Raw genomic sequence first — 18,166 nt, 5'->3', positions numbered from 1 at the left:
TCCACAGTTTTGGTGACACTAGGACTTAAAAGGCTGCTCAGGAGTCTTGTGTAGCAAGTACTGGGGTCACTCCTCCCTGCAGCAGCACAGGAGGTGTCTTAGGTTGCAATACAGGATATGACCAGAAGTGTGTATTCTATCACCATCTGTTAAAACCAGGTGGGGCAGTGTTCTTTATCTTTTCCACAACCCATCCTTCCTCCAGGGAGTTATGTTCTATTAATGGCCATGGAGTCCCAGTGCATGACTGATAAAATTCCATCATCCCATGGGGAGATGCTCCAGCCAGGGGGAGGAGCCAAGCATTTCCTACCTAAATAAAAACTGAGATCTGGAACACCAAGGCAGCCTTTTTCCACTGCATTCCAGAGGAAAACCAGACCTTTCCACATCATCACTGGACCTTTGGAGGAAAACTGCACCTTCTCCAGGAGCACTGCTCCACCAGAACCACATCTGTCACTGCAGGAGGATGCAGCCACCATTGAATGGGACTGCTACCAACACCTGCCTGACTGATGGGGTGTCAGGTTGTATTCTGACCCTGACAGTGTTTTGGGTTTGTTCTCTGTAATACTGTATTTCTATTTTAATTTTCCTAGTAAAGAAATATTATTCCTATTCCCATATCTTTGCCTAAAAAACCCTTAATTTCAAAACTATAATAATTTAGAGGGAAGATGTTTACATTTCCCATTTCAAAAGAGCCTCCTGCCTTTCTTAACAAACACCTGTCTTTCAAACCAAAACAGGAAGGAAGGCTCTGATGGTACCCTGGACCCCAGGTCCTTTAGGGTGTCACTTCTCCCAAGGCAACCCTCAAGTTGGGACAGAGATCTGCTTCAGCAGCTGTATGGAAAGTACTCTTAACTTATGTTTTAACTCTTAACTAATGTTTTAATGAATAACCTTCAAATGTGCTACTTACACCCTGAATCTAAAACTTCAGTTGATGGTTTTCCATTTTAAAAACAACAGTATTTCAAAAACCTGTGCATATAGAACAAAAAAAAAGCCTTCCTTGGCTGTTTTTTTACTCCTGCATTTCAACAGAAATAGGTTTTTTGTTCAATTAAGAGTTCTGACAGTAGAAATTTGTCATGCAAATATTCCTGGCCTCTCAATGAAAGTGGTGGAAGAAGCCAGGGTTTCATCTACCAGCACTGGTGCATCTGATGTGAGAACCATTTCCTGGAGGTTCCTGCAGTCCATTAACCAGATCAGACTTGCTGCTGGACTAACACTTGGTTTGCATCCACCTCAGCAGGATGCTGGAGAGAAATCTTTCATTTGTAGTCTTTGTAGAAATCTTTGGACATGCAGAAGGTTCCCTCTGTAGATTGTAGGTAGGCAGGGTTGAATTTTGCATTGTAACATAAATTTTCTTAAAAACATTTCAGTGGCACAGATTTCTTTCAGGCGGTGTTTTGTCGCTACATTTCTATGTTCTGTCACTTGATTCAGCACTGCTTGCAGAAATCAATTATCTTCATATATAAGGAATTTTTCATGTGGATGGGGCCTGGTTTTAAATGTTGCTGTACATCTACATAATAAACAGTCAGGTAATGAAGGTAAGTCACATCTGAGGGATGGGCAATACCATGGCCTGCAGCAAGAATCATAGAATTTAACCATTAAGATTGAAAAGACCTCCAAGAACATTAACCTTCAAACCACTCTGTCAACTAACCCACATCTCATCCACTCACTTCTTGAACACCTCCAACAATGGGGACTCCACCACTGCCCTGTAGACCCCATTCCAATGCCTCACCACTCTTTAAGTGAGGGAAGTGTTCCTAAAATCCATCCTGAACCTACCCTGGAATAACCCGAGGCCATTTCTCCTTGTCTATTACCAGCTGCCTGGGAGAAGACTCCACTCCCATCTCGTCACAACCTCCCAATCCAGTCCTTTCTCCAAGACTGGGTGATGAGATGGGCAGCCTCAACCAAACCCAGCTTTGTTCTGCTGCACTCTCAGCTCAACTCTGGCATCAGCAGATGATCAGCCCTGAGCTGGGCTGAGCTGCCATGGCACCATTCTGGGGTGGATGGGACTTTGGGAATATCTTCCACAGAGTAGCAGCCAAACTGAATATGTGCTGTGGAGCCACAAATTCTAGTTATATCCTTCTCCCAGTAAAGGCACTTCCAAGGAAATTAAATATTAAAAAAAAAAATTAAATTAATTTATATTTACTTGAGTAACAGCTAAGGCCATTGGGAATTGCATCTGATATCAGGTGTCTTTAGTGAAGATCTTGGTTACCAGTGGAAAGATCCAATGAGCAGAAGGAATCCTAAATCACATCTTACATCAAGAGTTTCATAATTACTGCACATTCAACTGCAAGTTACAATTTTGTTTGCCCTTCAAAGCTTGAAATAAACTGGGAGAGGATATGTCAAATTAGGAACATAAGACTAGAGACCTCCTCAGGAGGACGGTTGTTGCTTTATGTCCTACCTGGGGCACTGATCTTGGCCAAACATTTTCCAGTGCCAGGAATGACCTGCAGTAGTCAGCATAGGGGATGCTTTGACTGATAAACTGTGCTAAAACTAGTTTGTAACAGAAAATAATACACCTCCATAACACTGTAGAGCAAAACTGCTCCAAAGGTCATAAAAAAAAAATTAGGCATAGGAGTTCAATAACTATATGAAGAAGAAGAAAGACGAAGAAAGAAGAAGGAGGAGGAAGAAGAAGAAGAAGAAGAAGAAGAAGAAGAAGAAGAAGAAGAAGAAGAAGAAGAAGAAGAAGAAGAAGAAGAAGAAGAAAAAGAGGAAGAAGAAGAAGAAGAGGAAGAAGAGGAAGAAGAAGAAGAAGAAGAAGAAGAAGAAGAAGAAGAAGAAGAAGAAAAAGAGGAAGAAGAAGAAGAAGAGGAAGAAGAGGAAGAAGAAGAAGAAGAAGAAGAAGAAGAAGAAGAAGAAGAAGAAGAAGAAGAAGAAGAAGAAGAAGAAGGTATGAGAAATATAAACCTGTCTGTAAATGGATTGATTGATCACACATGTTCATGAAGTTTAGTCCCAATGACTTCTATAAACACTTCTGTATCAATTAAATTATGTATCAATCATCACTAATATCTCTAGTACATCTTTAGACCCTCTTCCATGCTAGCCCCTTCTTTATAAATGGAACACTTTGATTTGGGTGAGAAAGAGAATAAAAAGGATTATTTTGCTAACAATTACTAATCAAACCAGGGCTCCCCAGAGGAGCACCTGGTGAAGCTGTGAGCTCCCCTGGAGCTGTGTCCCGGAGCTGTGCCTACCTTGATGGCAGTGGAGGCGATCTGGATGTGGTGCAGCCGGCGCAGGGTGCTGTCCCTGTCGATGAAGTAGGAGGCTGCCAGCTGGTGCAGGGTCTCCAGTGTCACCACAGAGCTGTTGGCGCTGGGGTCGCTCCCTTCCGACCTCTTGCTCAGCTTCCGTTTGTCCACAAAAATTGTGAGTGACTCCTCTCCTGGGCAGGGAAACAGAAATCCCAACAGGCATCAGCAATGTGCAACAGGATGGAGAGATGTGTACACATTCAATTTGAAGCACATACTAAGCATATTTATTTACAAGGTCACTCCATACATTCACTTTGTAGTGCTCTATGTTAGCATAGAAGAAAGTGAAACCAGTGTAATACTTGAGATGTTTGTTTCCTTCTCTCATCACACCTACCACAGCTGATTTTAGAAGAAAGATACCTTGTTACACACCTTGTTATGAGCAACCACGTGCTTTCCAATCAATTCAGCCTTGCCTGAAATCTTATAGAACATTTGCCTTGAAACACATTTCTGTAACTGAAAAATATGGGGGTTTCAGAAAGTTGCTGTTTTTCCAAAAGAAATTAGAAGTGCCAGCAACTTGTGTTGTGGATTTCACACTTCCTGTCTTTTTATAGAGATGTGGATAAATACTGCTGAATTCAGAAATTTTGATTTCTGTAAGATTATTGAAACCCAAAAATCTGACTTGCTTAACTGAATGAGCTCTTAGGAACATTTCCATAACACACCTACTGATACTCTCAATTTTTCCATGTTTATCATCTAGTTAATGGATATCTTTTCCTGTGTTTCAGGCTAAGAAAGAATTAATTCATTTAGTAAAGTGTTTAGGCAAAACCCTTTACATGACAAAACAAATTGGAAAAATAATTTCTGGACCCATTATTTTCTTCTGTGCAATTTATGTCCAAAATAAATTGGACAGATGATAATCTTCTCAATCTCTGAGCGTGTGTTTGGTAACCTGCATTCTTCAGCATTTAGCTCAACAATTGATTAATAATGTCATTATACCTGGATTTTAGGTGCTGAACAGCTCCACTGAGTGCCTTTTCCTAGTTCCTGGAAAGGAAGCTACCCTGCTAAGGTCTGACTTGCCACTTGTGCTACTTTCACTGCTCACCCATCTGCTGCAGTGGCACTGTGCCTGGGCAGAGAGGATGGGATGCCAACTTCAGATGAGTTTAAGTGCCAAAAAGTAATAGCTGTAGGGTAAAAATCTCGGATTAAAACATGACATCATCTTTAAAGGGAGCTAATCTTGGCGGTGAGCAATGCTAAGTGAGGAACTCGTGCCTCTGTGCAGGAGATCACATTTTCACTTGCAAAATTTGTCTTTGGTTAACAAAAGCACACTCCTTATCCCCCAATGTACATTGTTTCCCAAGCTCTCAGAAATTCAGAGAACAGTCAAGCCCTTCAGACCTTACACATGCAAAAATGGCATTACACAGGAGCTTTTTATCTAATTAGACCTGCAGGGTTTGTCCAGACTATTCCTTTTGTCCTGGAAGGAACAGGTGGCTGTTCCAGCTGGAGCTTACCTCAGTTTCCACCACTACATTTATGCTTCTCCTCCTACAGTCTCCTAATGGGTCATTATTTTGTGCATGAAATCATCAATGCAGGGATTAATTGCCTGAAGCTCCAGAGAACCAGGAATTAACACAGCCTCCTTAAGTACCAGGATTTCCCCACCCGATTATTTAATCTTTCTGCTGTAATATGTAGACAAAGGTTCACAGCTGTGGTGAGGAGGGAACTGGGAAAGCACAGCAAACTCTAATGACCTGTCCCTTGAGAGAAATCTGCCATCAGAACCTGCCCTAGGTTACAGCTTTGCTGGCATTTAACTATGCCCATGCAATAAAACCTCACTTGTCACAACGTGCCATGTGACTCCAGCCAGGATGAAGAATGTTTCTGGGATGAAAAGCAATGGAGTGGGATGAGATTTGAGCCAGGGGCCGTGGTCTTTGTGCAGCTGTTTGCAGAGCTGCAAAGACATGGTTTAGAATAGATATTAGGAAGAAATTCTTCCCTGTGAGGGTGGGGAGGCCCTGGCACAGGGTGCCCAGAGAAGCTGTGGCTGCCCCTGGATCCCTGGAAGTGTCCAAATCCAGGTTGGACGGGGGTTGGAGCAACCTACTCCAAAGATGTCTTCCAGCCCAGACCATTCCATGGTTCTGTGGTACCAGAGAAGACAACATCAGAACTCAGAGTGTGAATATTGTGCCAGTGATCAGTTCGGGCTGCACAGATTAGCTGCAAAATTTTACTAGGAGCTTTCTCTCCATATTTTCCCAGAGGTCCAAGCTAGTTTATTTAGATTAAAGTGGCTTTTGCAAGGTCTACCACCTTTCCACTGAAAACATAATTAATTGTAAGGGCAAAGAAAACAAGGACTTAAAGCTGGAGAAAATCTTTGGAAAAGATTTTTTAAAATATAATTTTTTTTAAGCTTTTTGTGTTTCATTATCACAGAATCACAGATTCTGGTTTGGGTAGGAAGGGATTTTTAAAGATCATCCAGTTCTATCCATGCCATGGGCAGGGACGCCTTCCACTCTCCCAGGTTGCTCCAAGCTCCATCCAACCTTTGGACACTTCCAGGGATCCAGGGGCAGCCACAGCTTCTCTGGGCACCCTGTGCCAGGGCCTCCCCACCCTCACAGGGAATTGAGAGTGATGTTGAGATAGTCCTAACATCTAATCTATGTGGCTTCTCATTTAATTCAAAACCCTTCTCCTTCATCCTATCACTATCTGCCCATGTAAAAAATCACTCTTTCTTCTTTTTATAAGCCCTCTTAAGTCCTGAAATGTCACAATAAGGTCTCCCTGGAGCCTTCTCTTCTCCAGGCTGAACAACCCCAGCTCTCCCAGCCTGTCTCTTTAGGAAACCTTCTCCAGCCCACAGAGCACCCACTGCACCTTGTTCTCATGTAAAGGCTTTTGATTGATCTGTATTAGTCGTTCAGAGAGATAGGGGGGCTCCTTATACTTCAACAGAATTCTACTAAGTTTTATTATTAAAACAGAGTTTATTGAGTTTTGTTCACATTTTAAAAAATCTCAGCTGCTTTCCCATTCCCTGTTCTCCAGGAGCAGGCAGGAGAACTGCAATAAAACCTCCCATTTCAAAAGCAAACAAACAAACCTTGAAAAAGGACAGGGTTGTGTGTTGTGACGCTTTACTTTGATTAGAATATCTCAGGAAAAGAACTTTGGGAACACATCAGAGTTATCACATCATCCTATTAGCTTGACCCTACACTTTCCATGGCAGGTGCTGGTGGGGGTGTTCTGACAGGCAGGATCCCCTGGCACCCCCAGCCCTGCAGCTCCTGTCCTCATGCCCTGACAGATACGTTTGGGTTTTCATTCTTTGTAACCAGGCTGAAATGACTTTGAATATTTGCATGGCATCTCACACAAGAGGTCCTGGCTTATCATTGGCAGTCCCAGGCATTGTGCTACCAGCAGGTGCCATCAGGGGCGGCTCAAAAATATTTAAAGCCCCAAAGAATTTTCACAGAGTTTTTAATCTGTCAGAGCTGATTGAGCTCTCGCTAGAAATAGTGGATTGCCCCATACATCAGTGCTTAGGCACCCATGTCCCTGCAGAACTGTGAAAGGGCTCCCTTCAGCACCCAGAACTCCAGTTTGGGAAGTAACACTGCCAACTCTGATTTTGAGAAGGCAATTTGAGTTTTAAGTTCATTTGGGGAAAATTAAACCCACGCCAAAAGAGACTCTTTTGTCACATTGAAAACATGGATGAATCTTGCTTTTCACTGGTGACTGTCTGCCACTGTAAAACAGGCTAAGACATCCAAGCATCAGCTAAAAACAAATGTGATTTAGAAAACTGTTCAAGGTTGTGAATTTTAAGAACTGAAAAAGAGTAATGACAGTGAACACTTACAAAACATGATTATTCAGCATCAAACCCTTCCAGCTGTGCTTTTCACAAGATCTGAAAGCAGCATTTGATCTCCTTCCCAAAATTCAAGAGACAGTAAACTTCACTTTCTCAGGTTAAAAGGAAGTAGCATGGAAACACTAAGTTATGCTCACAAAGCAATGCCACATAGCCAAATGGGTGACTCAAGAAGCTCTCAGTCACTACAGGGATGTTTTATTTCCATGTGGAGGCTGTCACTGACAGATCATCACTGCAGGGGCAGGGGACTGATGTTCATGCTCTTCACTGACCTTGCCACAGTGTCCAGTACTGTCCTTACCAGCCCTGGAATATGTAAGCTTATAACTTAACTAATTTAAATTTAAATTAGTTAATTAAAATTGTAATTAATTAATTAATATTAATCGTTAATTCTTGCTAGGTTTATCGGAACATATTGTCCATTATATATATATTTATAATTCAACTAGCTCCCAACCACACAGGCTGTTTAAAAAAAAAAAAATAGGTATATAAATTTACCCAAATATACAACCTGTCTCTGGCCATTTAGATGTAAGACTCCTAAATAACAGCTGGTAAGTGGCATTCAGAAATTAGAAATAAATTTTGTGTTTGTCTTAAGAACATAAAAACATATTCAGGAATTATTTAAATTTAAAATGCAAATCTCCATCAACATGGTGGAATTGGAATAATGCTGTAACAACTGTACTAAATATAACCAGCTATTGAAGGAGTAAATATATTTTGTTATACATAACAATACATATTCATATGATTTAAATACTTAGTGCTATTTTCTGCCTCAGTTGTTGAGAGCTTGTTTGCCTGTACCCACATCTTTAGAATAATAAAGGGATTACAGGCCTTGATGTTTCATATTTTCGTCTGTCAACTGGGAAGTGGTAGGAAAAGGCAGTGATTCAAGCTGCTCCCATCACTTCATGTCAGAAAGAGAGGAAACAGGAATAAAAGGACAACACTCCAAGGTAGCTATAGCTGAGCATAACCCACAGATGCCTCCTTAGAGCTCTCTCTTCATACACATAAATGTATATCTCACAGGACTAAGGGTCTTTGGCCTATTAACTCCTCAAAGGTTTCTGATCAAGCAAAATACCTCAGCTACCACCTAAATATGTACACCTAAATAAATACACCAGCTTCTACTAGCTAGTGGAAAATCTATTCCTGTGTGGATCACGAAAGGTACCATTAGGGTTTAAACAGGTCATTTTCCCAAACTTAAGCAGATGCTGATGGAAATGCACAGGCTCAAAACCTATATAAATTGATGTCAGGACAGATGTGGTATCATTTCCATGGTTCAAGTGAATAACAGTGCACGTTAATTCCATACACACCATCTGTTTAAGCATTTAAATTTTTTCTTCATTAAGTAGACGGGAGAGGAAAGAAAGTTAATGTATTTTGTGCTTTTTTTCCCTCCCCTTAGCTTCCCTAATCTTAAATCCTGGGGAATTTACATACCCAGACAGGGGGTGTGACTGGTGTTTGAAAGTCTGATGCAAAATTTTCAAGTTTCTTTCTCACATCAGTCATTTCAGACTGTCCTCTCCTTCCCTTATTTGCCAACAGTTTGTATCTTACCTTGAGAGAGTGTTATGGAAAGCAAAGGTCATATCAGCAGTTAGTGTAAGTGCTAATAAATCCTTCAGAATTCATTGAGATTCACTGTTTTACACCACCTGGCAATTTCCCCATCTCTGCAGGCAGAATAATACGCAGCTCCAGGGGAATATTAATGTGGGGCAGAAAAGCTGGCACTCCTGGAAAAGGAAAGGTGCAACCATCACACTTGCAGGGCTGTAATCAGTAGAGAAAGGCTGGGGTCGAGCTGATCTGCCCACACTTGTGAAGACTGTCTGTTTTAAAGACAAAACTACTTCTTTTCCTTCCAATTCACAAAGCCTTCAACTGCATTCAACAGGGCTATTTCCTGACCCAGAGAGCTGAATGGATTGAAGGTCTGGTAATGAACACCTTGAGCAAAGATGACTGACAACAGCCGTAAAAATAAATCGACCTGGAACATTTCAGATGACCACTTAGACAGTTGCCTAACGAGGTTCTCCTTTCATGGGAAGCTTTGGCATTGTCCTGCAAATTGGTTTATTCAGAGCCATTACCGTGTTTCCAGGTGCGAGGAGGACTTCCTCGAATAGCCCTGGTCTTCCTCTTGCAAAGCACCCAAATCAGCCTCACTTCACCCAAATGCCTGGAACAAAAGCCTATCATCTCATTATGGTGTGCTATTTATCCTCATCACCAACTCTGTTGCTTTGCTAAATGGCCTTTTCCCTAGGAAGAGCAATAAAGGGATGTCTCTAACACTGGAGGCATTCGGGTTTGTCCTCTTACACTCATCCCACAGCGGTACCCCAGGCTCCCCAACACCCTCCAACTCCAAAGCTCACATCTGTTTTCTGCAACCCATTAAAGTGTAGATCCAGCAAACTGACCCATCATTGCATGTTATTGTGGGCAGGAAAAAGAGAAAAGTATAAATGCAAAACGAAAGGAGGGAAAGTGATACTGAGTGCTGACTCCGCTGGGTCACACAGGGTCCTTCAGTCATGCACCTTGGAGCTGCCTGTTATGGACTTTGGGCTTATGTCACAAGGAGATAAAATTTCCATAAGAAATAAAAGCAGTGAGAAATGTCGCTTTCCACATTAACTTGTGGCAGCAAGAAATATAGAATTTTTTTTCCCTTAGTTCTCATTTCTGAATGCCCTTGAGCAGTGTATTTCTGTGTTTGTGAATAAAGACTAGGGAATGTTTCACAAACAACCATGTGCAAAAGTTCCCTTTATGCTCAAAAAGGGATCTTTATGGAAACCAAATGGTCACAGAGGCACACAAATCTTATCACAGCATCGTTCATTTGCCAAGTTTTCCTTTCTGTCCATGAATACAGATGATTGGGGATTCATTAAACAAAAGTCATGTGCACATTCAGTTTGGTCTTCTGCTTTTAACAAGCTGCATAAGTGACAAGCTTTCACAATAAAACGACTTGTAATTAAAGGGAAAGTACTAATACATTATTAAAATAATTTTAAAATCTAATTACATTTTATTCAAATATGGACAAGCATCTGTGGGAATCCCCATTCAATCCAGCCCCAAAAATGAGAACTAACACATCCAGGAAAGTATAGGTTTATTAGCTACCTCATGAAAGCTTTCTTAGAAATTACTAATTCCCTGTTATTATTGTAATTGAATTGTAATTGAACCAATTTTTCAAAGTATTCAGCACCCATCCAGTGATAATGGAAGGCAGCAGGTATGCCTCAAATCGTGCCTAAAAATTGAGACTAGGGACCCAAATCAAGCCCCAAGTTAATACAAAAAACTCCCTTTGACTTCATTAAGCAGTGACTGAGCCCAGAATTCAACACTGTCTCCCTCTGAGTGAAAATTTGGGCAAGGCTGTGGCAGCTACTGCATTATAGAGCCTTTCTGAGGTGAGAAAATGGTACCCTACCTCAGCTTCCCTGCAGCAAATCCTGAGGCTCTGGGGAGAATACTGAATGTCTAAGCTAGAATTTTCAAATGTCCTCAAAGCAAACACCATTAAGCTTTAATTCTACTGAGGTCCAGACCTCCTGGAAGTTGTCAGCTCCATGGCTCTTTGGTTATCAGTGTGATGCTGCTGCGTTTTCCTAGAGCTGTTGGATCCAATTTCACCTTGACAATGAATTTCATCATATGGCTGAGGAGCTACTGCTATTTACATTAGGTAATAATTAGCAGATATGTAGCAATATTGAAAAATAATTTTTACCATTGGATAATCCTTGCAGTAGGACACATGCTGCAGCCAAAGCTTTAATTCTTATGCTTATATTTTAAGAAACGTTTTCTTTCTCTTCAGCATTTATTTTCCTTTTCAAATGTGTCATGTGTTCTATTCTCAAAAAATCAGTCATTTATAAAACATGTATATTTGCATGCAAAAATAAAGTAATTAAAAGAAATTCAGGGATTTTTTTACAAATTGCTGGTCAACACATGTAAATTTTTTCTTCAAATTCTAATGGTAATTAGAACTGCAGAGGCACTAGTTCCTAAAATAATGGTAGAAATTAGCTCTTTATTTTTAAAAATAACTACAACAAGACAGAAATTCCTCTTGTTTCTAGGATGGTCTCCATCAAAAGGAAGCCTCTGTGAGCCATTTGGATTGTTACAGATCTCAGCTATCAGCCAAGAGAGAGTAGGAGGGCTCTCATTTCCTTTACAAATGGCTAGGATTCAGTTATGAAATGTATTAAAGGGAACCATTCTTCAGGTGAATAAAGGATTTCAACAAGCCTGTCCTGCTGGAAGGACACTCAATCACCAGAATTATCTTTAATATTATCACCCATGATGGGATAAAGCTGCAGTTCTAAAATGTCAGTTCATTGTGTAATGCCTAGATGGGTAATCACAGGTACTAATTATCTTTCATTCAGAACAATTTATGCTCTCCTTTGAACATTAGGCCTCTTCACTGGATTTCTTCAATCCATCCAGTGACTGGATCCCAATTATCCATGGGGCTACCCTTTCCAGATTAGTCTGTGGGGACTGAAAGATGCAGATTCCATTAAGTTAATGGGAATGACATGGCTAAGCCTCATCACACCATTTTGAAAATGCAGTCCCACTGGTTAAATTAAGACTAATTCTAAAAAGGGCAGAGTGACAAGATAGGAATTTTCCAACGGACAAAGTAGTTTAAAAGTCTCATAAATTAGAAGATTTGTTGGAAATACTTGATGCAGGTTTTCTGGCTCCCTTTCTGCGGGGCTGCAATGGACCCAGACAATTCTGTAAGCTGTTACCATGTAAATTGTTACAAGGACCACTTACAGAAAAAAATGTCAGTGCAGAGAAAGACCCCCCCCAAAAGACTAGGGGCAGTACAGCAGGAGCTCATGTAAAGCACCTCAATATTAGCAACTGGATATCTTCTCTTCTTGTGCACAAAATTCCATAAAGGGAAGGAGTCACAAGACCAGTGGACAAAACCTGCTGCCACAGACAGCGCTGCCCATCCTAGCGGCTTGGAGGAAGGACAATCGTGACCAGCACTGTCAGTCTACTCACACCAAGCTCATTCCCAGTATTCCCAAGAATCAACCCTACCTCCCAGGGTAGCTGAGAGCAGGAAGTGTGTCCCATATTTCTTGATCAGGTTTTCTGTGATCTGTTGAAGGGTCGGGCGCCGTCCCAGCAGCCTTATGTTACGGAAGAACTCGGGGGCGAGTGGCAGTGGGGAGCCAAGGAAATTTCTTCTTTCCACAGCAAGATTGTTTACTTTCCAGCGGCCAAACTCTCTGCAAAACAAAGCAGTTCTCACTCAGAAATGTGTCATTCAGACAAATGTCCTTCATTTGCAAACGACTCTGCTCTGCTGAGAAGCTGGGGGCGACTCGCTGGGAATTACAACGGACCTTGACAGTAATACTCTGTCATGTGTTATAGACAGCACAAGTAACGAGGGTTATTTATTAGAAGTGGAGAAAGTACTCCATAATAAACTAATTGCTGGGAAATAAATAAATAAAAACTAAGCCACTTAGGTTGCTGCTGCTGCTGTTGGTTTTGTGTGGTCTCTGATGCTCTAAAACAACCTGATTTGGTAGAAACTGAAATGAAAGCAATGATTTCCCCAAATGTGGACCAGATGCAACAAGTATTTTTTTGTTAGAACAAGGTAAATTTTAAAATCGTAACGAGAAAGAGTCCATGTTCTTTGTCTTTTGATGTTAAGTCACTTAGGTACAGAACTGGATAAATTGGATAACTTGAAGTAACACTGTTACACCACATTTGACCTTCCTGTGACAATTCCAGTTTTCTATACTTTTGGCCTCCATTTTGAGAAAATCCACAGACAGAAAGACTGATTCCTAAAAGGTGATGATCGATTGTAATTCAATTGTAAGAGAGATATAAGGGAATTCAAAGACTTGCCCCCTTCCCTTCTCCAAAATAAATCAATGACAGCAGGGAAAACAAACAAGCTCATTGCACGGCAATAAACACATCTTTTATTAATTTATTTGCCAATTAAGATACCAGAGAGAGTTATTAGTGAGAAGGACTCATTGTCCTCAAATGTAGAGAAGACAGGCAGCCTTGGCAGTAACTTACCTTTTCCCAGATACAGCAATAGCTGTTTTGGTTACAGACTCTGGGAATTAAATGCAAGTGACATGAGGATTCTGCCTCAGCCACCACTTTGTTGAGTCTTTTGTACAGTCACATCAATTAGGATTCCTCTTAGACAAGATTGTAGAAAAGCAAAGACTTTAGGGAGCTTGCAAGATCCTGCTGAAGATCCCAGGTAAACAGAGAGAAATGCTCACATACAAAAGTAACATAGAACCAGAAACTGAAGATGCAGCCAAAGAAAAAAAAATTGAGGGATGCCAGAAACAAAGAGTTAGCAGTGGCTGAATGACCAGGGCGGTGTAACATGTACTCAACACTAGGATTTTTTAATACTTTTAAGTCCACAGTTATTAGTAGAACCCAGATAAATACACTTTTGTGCAGCCCTTCTGCTTTCCAGCATCCTCCTCTTTCTCTCCCAGATCCAAACTGCTTTTCCTCTCAGACACACTCTGGCAGGTGCCATTTTTTAATCAAAAACAAATGTGAAGAATGATGGTAGGGAGAGATTTCTGTAACTTAACTGAAATTTAATGCAATTTACCAGTCAAGGGCATAGGTTAAACAGATCCCCATAGTTCATAAAGACTCTACATATCGCCAGTGTGCTTAAATTAGTATTTTGGAATTACTTTCTGATAGGTGTTTTCCAACTTAGTTGTCAGGTTTTGAAGTTTTATCTCACAACTTCCCTTTGCTTTTAGGAAACTATAAAACCTATAACTTCTATTTGCAGCTTTTATGGAACTACTATAAGTGAGTACAGAGAAATGCAAAAAATTACACACAAATATTTTCTGCCTGTAAAGTGAAAAAATCCTCATTGTGTGTATTGATCACATTAATGCTGACACGAAAAACTGTGAATTATCCTGCACTTTAAATGGAATTTTCAAGTGAAAAACAAGACACAAAAGAATAAATCTATTACAAAACAATCTTCCTCCTTTTTTTGTTTAAATTCTCTGTTTTCTGGTCATATTTTTCATTTGAATACATCAGAAAATATTGGTTAACTGTAGTTCCTGAACAGACCATCAAGACAGGCTTGCTTTGACACCAAGAAAATATTACAAGTTTTATGTTGTAAAATATTTATTTTATGCCTTGAGGAAAGCTTTTGTTCCAAGCTCGTTACATGAGCTGAAGTTCAAACACAATATTAACAGAAAAGATACAATTCTTATAAACGACAGTTTGCTGCCACCTTTGATCTGATTTTCATTGTCAGCATTTAAGGACAGAGAAGATCGCCCTAATCTTCTTAACCTGTCTCCTTTTTAGTACAGTCAGAGGAATCTCACCAAATGCCTCTGGCTGTCAAACCTTTGGGACTGAAACTGTTCCCCAGAAAAACATCTTGACTTAAATTTTGAGGATTTCTCAGAAATCTCCAGCAATCTGTTGTGGTATTTAACTATGGAGAGTGCATTCTATGTTCAATTTGAACATTGCCAATTCCAATTTCTGATTTTCAGAGCTCTTAATGCATGCTGGGCAACTGAAAAATGTTCTAAAATATTGGATACATTCTGTGCAATTAATTACAGCTCTTGTTTGAATCCTCTCTTAACCTTGGGCTGCTCCCATTGCCTTCCTTGGTGTCTCTCTGTCAACAGTGGGCTCAGATATTCTGTCTTACAGACCTTCTCCACAAGCAGCAAATTCTTTCTTGGAAGGGTTAAACTGGGAATAATGGCCACATCCATAACAAATTGAGAAGAATTTCCAAATTGAGGTTGGTGTGACCTACTACAAATCCTTTATTTACTGAATCCAGGGACTGGGTTATTCTAGCACTAAGAGAAACTTGTTTGGCTTAAACAAATTTGAGTTCCTCCTACAGTTTTTGCTACAGTAGGATTTGTTTTGCTGTATGCTTAGAGATGAACTAGGCAAATGCTTTTGTAAAAGTTTTGTCATTCTTTTTTTAGTTCAGAACACATCAATGGGAACATTCATTAGTGCAGCAAGTAGTCATGCTTTGAAATTCACTGCTGAGGAATCTGGGGGAGTATGGAACGGAAGACGGAACCCTTTTAAAAGGATGACAGTTTTATAATTGTGCCACAGATAGAGATGAAGCTTTTAGAGATTTTAGAAAACAGCCTTTCTGTTTTACTGAGGTCTTTCTTAAATGACGTATTTTGAAATATGGAGAGATGAAGACCTAAACTCTCTGGGGACACAAGAAGAAAGTTCATCTCTGAAGGCAAAATATTAATGCAGAACACTAAAACTGTCTGCCTGTCTCCAGGAGCAGGGACACCTGGATCTGGACAAGCGAGAAGTGATGAGCAGCTTCCAGAGCTGAGGAAATATTTCAGACTTCAGAAGGAACTGAGTTTATGAGAGTAAAGTGTAGGAGCAGGGTAAGAGCTGGAATGAAGTTCAGGGTGAGGGGTTATGGTGCATTATTTCTAGCATGTTGAGTGAGGAGGTTTACCCAAATGTTTTCTGGGTCACTCGTAGCTCCTAAAATTAAAGCTGATTTCCCTTTTTAGCAATTCCACTCTAAGTAAAATCATATCCTTATCTTCCTTTTTATATGGCACATAATTATGTCTATATACCTATCCATATAATTTCTGGTTTTAATCTTAATTTCACTTTGCAAGCAGTGCTTTTCCCCTTTCTTGTCACCCCTTTCTTTACCTGTTTGTCTTGTAGTCTCTCTAACCCAAACTCTCCAGCCCCAAACATTTTGTTTTGTTCCCAATGTGCATTATTTCACTTCGGAAATCAAGCTCCTGCCCACTGCCAAAGGCAGACCAGCAGGTCTGATGGAGTTAATAATCTTACTCTGAGCAGAGAAAATGCTGCTTTCTACAGTCACTGGGTTCCATTCATCAGAGGAACACCTCCCATGGAACAGCATGGCATCAGTGCTGGCTCAAGAAAACTGATTTTACACTGAGAACAAAGTGGAGCTATGAGAAGCTTGTTCTTTCATACATAGTCTTTCTCTTCTTCTGCTCTGTAAGAGCCAAGACCAGGATCTTCCATGGTGTTCTCAAGGAGCAAATGGCAGGTGCTACCCCCTGTGCTGCCCATCTATTTTCAGCCTGAACGATATGAGATTCAATGCATGGAGCTCTTTAGTGCTCCAGGCAAAGCCTGCTCTGGAGAAGGATGATGGCTCAGAGTTCCCAGGCTTGCACAAGAGAGGGGAAATCAGTCAGCCTGGCCCCTAGGATGAAGCCTGTAATGGAATCATGCTATTATGTAGTGCCCGAGACCATGGGCAGCATTCTCTCCATCTTCCCAGATATCAGAGCCACGGATTTGCATGTGCTGCCACAAATCTGATCCCTAGCTGCTTGGTTGCCATGGACATGGGAACCCCAGAGCCCAGCAGTGCTAATTCTGACCGGGTGGACCACAGCCTCTCTCCTACCAGCAGTTCTGCTGGGGATGCTAGGTTGAAGAATGAACTAGATAGACAGTCAGTGTGGGATTAAAAGAAGCACAGTTTAAAATGCAGTTGTCATTTCAGCACTATTTCTTTTATTAATGACATTAAAAGAGATGTTTGATCTCAGGAAACCATTAGTGCTCTAACAGGAAAGACCTATTAGTAAAGTACCATACAAGTTTGGGACAAATCTTTATCTTCAAAGAAGCTTAAATTACAAATGGTTCTGAAAGGAATCCTAGGGTAGAGGCAAGCAAGGGCTGTCAATGTCTCTTTTGAGTTTCAAGCCATAGCTTTTTTCCAAATGTGTACATTAATTATACACTTGCTTCTATCGCTGTATTCATTTCAATACATTCTAAACTTAAGGCATAGGGAGCTATGGAAAGCTCTCCATAAAACATCTAGATAAAGGAAATTTTTAAAATGCCATTGTACTCTAAAATGGTAGTGTGAGGAGATCTGAAATGGGAATATAATCTCTTCCATTGCAGTGATTGACATTGCAGCCAATAAAGAGATTTACTGTTAGTTTGATGGATCTTTCCTAACTATCTAAAGTCAACTACACAAAACAGAGCCCAGGCAAAATTAACAATGTTAGGCCTCATTTTAAGTAATTTATTGTGTTTTATAAATCAATATTATTGCTGGTAAGCATAAATGTTATTGAATAATATTGTGACATAATGAGGAGGTCACTCTTGGAAAATGAACTTCACATAATTTCTTATACAAAAGAACTCTTCTGTGTTCCTTTCTCTGAATGTCTTCTAAATGAGACAACTCTTGGATGGTGAGAATATGACTGCTTTGAATGGGCTGGAATGACAGTGGGAGCCTGAATTCAATGTTTTCCCATGTGGCTGCAAGTTCTGCTGTTGGCAGAACAGCTCATTGAGAGAATGTATGGTGTTTTTCTTCTCCTACCTTCTTTAAAAGTGTGAGGATTTCTAATGCCTGAGGCCATGGCTTCAATAAGGCCAAGATAAGATGAGCAGTTTCATTTTATATTAGGTTTCTAACTGCCAGCAGTTCCAAAATGGGAAGTACAGAAAATATTTGCTAGGAAAAAAAAATTACTTTTAAATAGAGTATTCACCCAGATGTGGACGGATCTAGAATCAGTTAATATCCAAGACTGAGTTATTCACAGATTGTCAAGAGAAAAAACTCTCCTTACCAGCACAGGTCATAGAATTTTCAATGCTTATTACAGTTAAACAGTGGCCAATCTGCCACAACCTTTACAGAATGCTTCTTATGATTGATTTTTCTATCCAAGGTGAAAAAGAAGGGAATTAGTTACATTGTGGCTGAGCAGCCTCC

At 40.4% G+C, this 18,166-nt stretch overlaps 1 protein-coding gene across 2 annotated transcripts in view; it reads right to left on the bottom strand.

Moving 5' to 3' along the window:
* Window positions 1-18,166, bottom strand: part of BRINP3 (BMP/retinoic acid inducible neural specific 3) — a 195,337-nt gene that overhangs the window by 76,382 nt on the left and 100,789 nt on the right. For both annotated transcript variants that reach the window (XM_014884307.2, XM_014884306.2), the window contains exons 3-4: window positions 12,391-12,581; window positions 3,285-3,475 (exon numbers count right to left, since the gene is read on the bottom strand). In XM_014884307.2, coding sequence (XP_014739793.2) covers window positions 3,285-3,475; window positions 12,391-12,581 — 382 coding nt within the window. The remainder of the gene's footprint in view (window positions 1-3,284; window positions 3,476-12,390; window positions 12,582-18,166) is intronic.

Source organism: Sturnus vulgaris, chromosome 9, assembly GCF_052056855.1.
Source record: "Sturnus vulgaris isolate bStuVul1 chromosome 9, bStuVul1.hap1, whole genome shotgun sequence".
NCBI classification, from domain to species: Eukaryota; Metazoa; Chordata; class Aves; order Passeriformes; family Sturnidae; genus Sturnus; species Sturnus vulgaris.
Note: the sequence above shows the minus strand (reverse complement) of the source record. Positions and strands in the feature narration are given on the sequence as shown.